Source organism: Tursiops truncatus, chromosome 14 (genome assembly GCF_011762595.2).
Source record: "Tursiops truncatus isolate mTurTru1 chromosome 14, mTurTru1.mat.Y, whole genome shotgun sequence".
NCBI lineage: Eukaryota > Metazoa > Chordata > Mammalia > Artiodactyla > Delphinidae > Tursiops > Tursiops truncatus.
Window position 1 is genome coordinate 54,017,156 of NC_047047.1, and position 4,797 is coordinate 54,021,952.

At 54.8% G+C, this 4,797-nt stretch overlaps 1 protein-coding gene across 1 annotated transcript; it reads left to right on the top strand.

The window, feature by feature from the left end:
• The first annotated feature begins 252 nt into the window (after positions 1 to 252).
• On the top strand, positions 253 to 4,529 carry ZFP36L2 (ZFP36 ring finger protein like 2). Its single transcript, XM_004329051.4, has 2 exons — positions 253 to 607; positions 1,132 to 4,529. The coding sequence occupies exons 1-2, from the start codon at positions 557 to 559 to the stop codon at positions 2,563 to 2,565; spliced, it is 1,485 nt and encodes a 494-aa protein (XP_004329099.1). The 5' UTR covers positions 253 to 556; the 3' UTR covers positions 2,566 to 4,529.
• Positions 4,530 to 4,797: the final 268 nt, after the last annotated feature.

Below are 4,797 nucleotides of genomic sequence, written 5' to 3' on the forward strand. Positions count from 1 at the left end.
CTGGGCCGAGCTCTCCACGCCGCCCCGGGCGCCCCAGCGGCCAGCCCCGCCCCGAGGCCTCTCCGCCCCCTCCCCCAGAGGAAAAAAATTGGCGGCGGCCAATGGGAGGCCAGGAAGGCGCCTGACGTCCGCAGGCCGGCGGGCGGCGTTGCCTGGAGACCCCGGCGGGGTCAGCCTTCTGTCCCCTCCCCGCGGCAGGCCCGCCCCGCCGCTGCCGCGCTCCGGGGCTCTATATAGGGCGCGCGCTCTCGGGCGGCTGAGTTCCAACAGTCCGCGAGCTGCAGTCGGCTCCGCGCGGGGGGGGCGGGCCGGGCACCCCGGGGCGCGGAGGAGCGCTCTAGCTTCACTCTCCTCTCCCCCCACTCTGCACTCCCGGGCACCCTCAAACCAGTTCAAGCTGCTGCCCCCGCTCCCTCTTTTCTGGCCCCCCGCAAACTTTCGGTCCCTCCCCCGCCCCTCGCCCGTTATTCGTCGTGGCTCAAGCCCGGCCGCGCCGCCCCGAGGGCTCCTCCGGACCTCCCAGCCTGCAGCTCCGACCATTACAGGATCCAGAAACATGTCGACCACACTTCTGTCCGCCTTCTACGATATCGACTTCTTGTGCAAGGTACGCGGAGGAGAAGGGAGGGAAGAGGACGGGCAAGGAGGAAGCCCTTGGAGTTTTCAGGCTTGGCCTTCTGTCCTCGGCTTTGGGGGTCCTCTTCCCTCCTTGACTTTTTGGGCTTGGGAAAAATGCCGGAGTTTGCAATGTGTGCTCTAACCTTGTGGACGGGGAGAAGGAGCGGGGAGGAAGGGCAGGAGGGAGTCGCTGTAGCTGTTTAGTTTCTCCGCAGCCGACCACAGCCACGCTTGCCCGGGGCTTCCCGGACGGGGTTTGCGCCGCCCAGGCCGGCGGCCCACGACTGAGGATCACATGTCGCAACCCAGCGCGGCCTAGGGTGGAGAGTCCGGCTCCTCCCAACGCAAACTTGATTCTTGTGCGCGTGTAAGGGTGGAGGTTGGGGGCCGAGTCGAGATCCGAAAAAAAAAAAGAATTGGAGGGCTGGAAGTGGTTCTTCTGCAGCTCACCCCAACGCATCCCTCTCCTCTTCCCACTTTTCATCCCTTCCCCGCTACCCTCCTTTTTGGCAGACGGAGAAGTCCCTGGCCAACCTCAATCTGAACAACATGCTGGACAAGAAGGCGGTGGGGACACCCGTGGCCGCCGCCCCCAGCTCGGGCTTCACGCCGGGCTTCCTCCGTCGGCACTCAGCCAGCAACCTGCACGCGCTCGCCCACCCCGCGCCTAGCCCCGGCAGCTGCTCGCCCAAGTTCCCGGGCGCAGCTAACGGCAGCAGCTGCGGCAGCGCGGCGGCGGGCGGGCCGGCCTCCTACGGCACCCTTAAGGAGCCGTCGGGGGGCGGCGGCACGGCCCTGCTGAACAAGGAGAACAAATTCCGGGACCGCTCGTTCAGCGACAACGGCGAGCGCAGCCAGCACCTCCTCCACCTGCAGCAGCAGCAGCAGAAGGGGGGAGGCGGCTCCCAGATCAACTCAACGCGCTACAAAACTGAGCTGTGCCGGCCTTTCGAGGAGAGCGGCACGTGCAAGTACGGCGAAAAGTGCCAGTTCGCGCATGGCTTCCACGAGCTGCGCAGTCTGACGCGGCACCCCAAGTACAAGACGGAGCTGTGCCGCACCTTCCACACCATCGGCTTCTGCCCCTATGGGCCGCGGTGCCACTTCATCCACAACGCCGATGAGCGGCGGCCCGCGCCGTCGGGGGGTGCCTCTGGGGACCTGCGCACCTTCAGCGCCCGCGACGCGCTGCACCTGGGCTTCCCGCGGGAGCCGCGGCCCAAGCTGCACCACAGCCTCAGCTTCTCGGGCTTCCCGTCGGGCCACCACCAGCCCCCGGGCGGCCTGGAGTCGCCCCTGCTGCTCGACAGCCCCACGTCGCGCACGCCGCCGCCACCCTCCTGCTCCTCGGCTTCGTCTTGCTCCTCGTCCGCTTCGTCTTGCTCCTCGGCCTCGGCTGCCTCCACGCCCTCGGGCGCCCCGACGTGCTGTGCCTCTGCGGCGGCAGCGGCCGCGGCCGCGCTGCTGTACGGCACCGGGGGCGCCGAGGACCTGCTCGCGCCGGGCGCGCCCTGCGCCACCTGCTCGTCGGCCTCGTGCGCCAACAACGCCTTCGCCTTCGGCCCGGAGCTGAGCAGCCTCATCACACCTCTCGCCATCCAGACCCACAACTTCGCCGCCGTGGCCGCCGCCGCCTACTATCGCAGCCAGCAGCAGCAGCAGCAGGGCCTAGTGCCCCCCGCGCAGCCCCCGGCGCCGCCCAGCGCGCCCCTCCCTGCCAGCGCCGCCGCGCCGCCCTCGCCGCCCTTCAGCTTCCAGCTGCCACGCCGCCTGTCCGAGTCGCCCGTGTTCGACGCGCCTCCTAGTCCCCCGGACTCACTGTCTGACCGCGACAGCTACTTGAGCGGCTCTCTGAGCTCGGGCAGCCTCAGCGGCTCTGAGTCCCCCAGCCTCGACCCCGGCCGCCGCCTGCCCATCTTCAGCCGCCTCTCCATCTCCGACGACTGAGGCAAGAGGGCGCTAGTGAGGAGGAGGAAGGGAAGGTCGTTCTGGGGGTGTTGGAGGGCGCCCCTGCAGTCGCGCCCCTGCTAGGGGCAGGGAGGCTCGGGAGTGTGGGGGGCTGACCTCGGCCACAAGCAGACTGCAGGCCGCACCGAGCACTTGGACTCGAACTTGTGTGCCGGGAGGGGCCCCCACCCCTCCCCTTTCGGTTTCCTCTTGTTTTGTTTTGTTTTTTATTATTATTTTTATTATTATTACGAAGTTTCATTCTTGTTGAGCGAAAAAAAGCCTACGAACTTTTTGTATTGAACAAAATATTCACAACAGAGCAGTTGTGATGCGAATAGAACAAAAACCAAACACAAACTTTTTTAGGTCTCCGATGAGTTTGGGACTTTAGGAAAAATCAACCCGGCACCAGCAGCTACCAACCACCATTCCATATCTTCACTTGCAAAGCATTAGTTACAGTCCAGATGTGGGGACTCTTATCTTGAGAGAGGTTCCTAATTGTCTCAGACCAGTGTAAACAAACAAGCCAGCCAACACCTTGCTAAACCTATAAGCTTTTAGAATCCAATATTCTGCCAAGAATATGCCTTGATAAGTAGACCTCAGCTCCATGGGTGTTTTTTGTTTTTTAACAAAGTTATATATGTCTGGAAGAAAAAAAACCTTGCATTCCAAAGTTTCATACTGGTTCCTGATTTCATTGCCACCACTTAGTGGATGTTTAAGTTAGAACCGTTTTGTCTGCTCTTTCTGGAAGCCTTGGGCAGAGCTTAGTTTGTAATTGTTGGGGAATAACTGCTGAATTTTTAGCTGTTTTGAGTTGATTCGCACCACTGCACCACAACTCAATATGAAAAAACTATTTAACTTATTTATTATCTTGTGAAAAGTATACATTGAAAATTTTGTTCATACTGTATTTATCAAGTATGATGAAAAGCAATAGATATATATTCTTTTATTATGTTAAATTATGATTGCCATTATTAATCGGCAAAATGTGGAGTGTATGTTCTTTTCACAGTAATATATGCCTTTTGTAACTTCACTTGGTTATTTTATTGTAAATGAGTAAAAAAAATTCTTAATTTAAGAGATTGTATGTAATATTTATTTCATTAATTTCTTTCCTTGTTTACGTAAATTTTGAAAGATTGCATGGTTTCTTTACGGAAATCTTATCTTGATGCTGTGGAAGTAGTTTGAGGAATATCTTATGAGTTTTTCTTAGAATGTATCATGGTTGTAGCCCATCCAACTTTAAAAGAAAAAAAGTGACCACATACTTTGCAATCAGGCTTACATGTGGCATGCTTTTCTCATTCCATCTTTATAAATCAGCAGAAAATGGTTTTTGTTTGCTTATTCCACCAGTTCTACTGTGACATACTCTGCATATAAAGACATGTAGCAATAATGGGGGGGGAGGGTAATCTCACAGTGCCTTTGGAAGGGCCAGAACTTGCCTTAAATCTTCCTCAACCAAATAAGTATTTTGTCCATTAGTGCTTGAGAGAATTTGAATGTAGGATGGGTTCAACTGCACAAAAGGAAAAGATTTTTACCACTTTTTTTTTATATAGCTATAAAGTGAAGAGGCCACCTCTTAGTGCTAAAATGATTATGTAGTACATGAATATGCCTTGTTTAATTACAGAAAATTCCAAAACTTGTACTTTTTTTTTTTTTTTCCGTGTGGAAAGGCAGGAATGCTTTCCTGGACAGCGGATGAATGAGCAGTAGATGTAGTTTGTTTGTACGTAGGTACAGTTGGAGCACTATGTATGTATGTATTCTGGACTACTTTGACAGAAGTAGGTATTTGAATGTAACAAGGTTAAGTCAACTTGAGTTGTAATATATTTGGGGAATCAGTTCACTACAAATTGTGACTGTAAACATTGTACTGTAAATGTTTTGTAGTTTTCCCCCAATAAAACTTTTGGGAAAAAAAGGTATTGATGTGTAAGATAGCTTCCTTTTTTAAATGGGAGTATCTAGGTTTGTACCTTCTCACCGCTGTCAGGCATTACCCAGGTCTTAGAGGGATTGGGGGGGGCTAGGGTTCAGAGAGCTGGCAGAGCCAGAGTTCAGAAGAGCCTGTCCCCCTATATATTTTATATACAAGTTCTTTTAGCTGAAAGAAAGTAATTTAGACCGTCAAGGGCATTAGTTAGCTGTTCTCTTTGGTAATAAGATGCATCCCCGTGTTGGCTGACTGGTGGC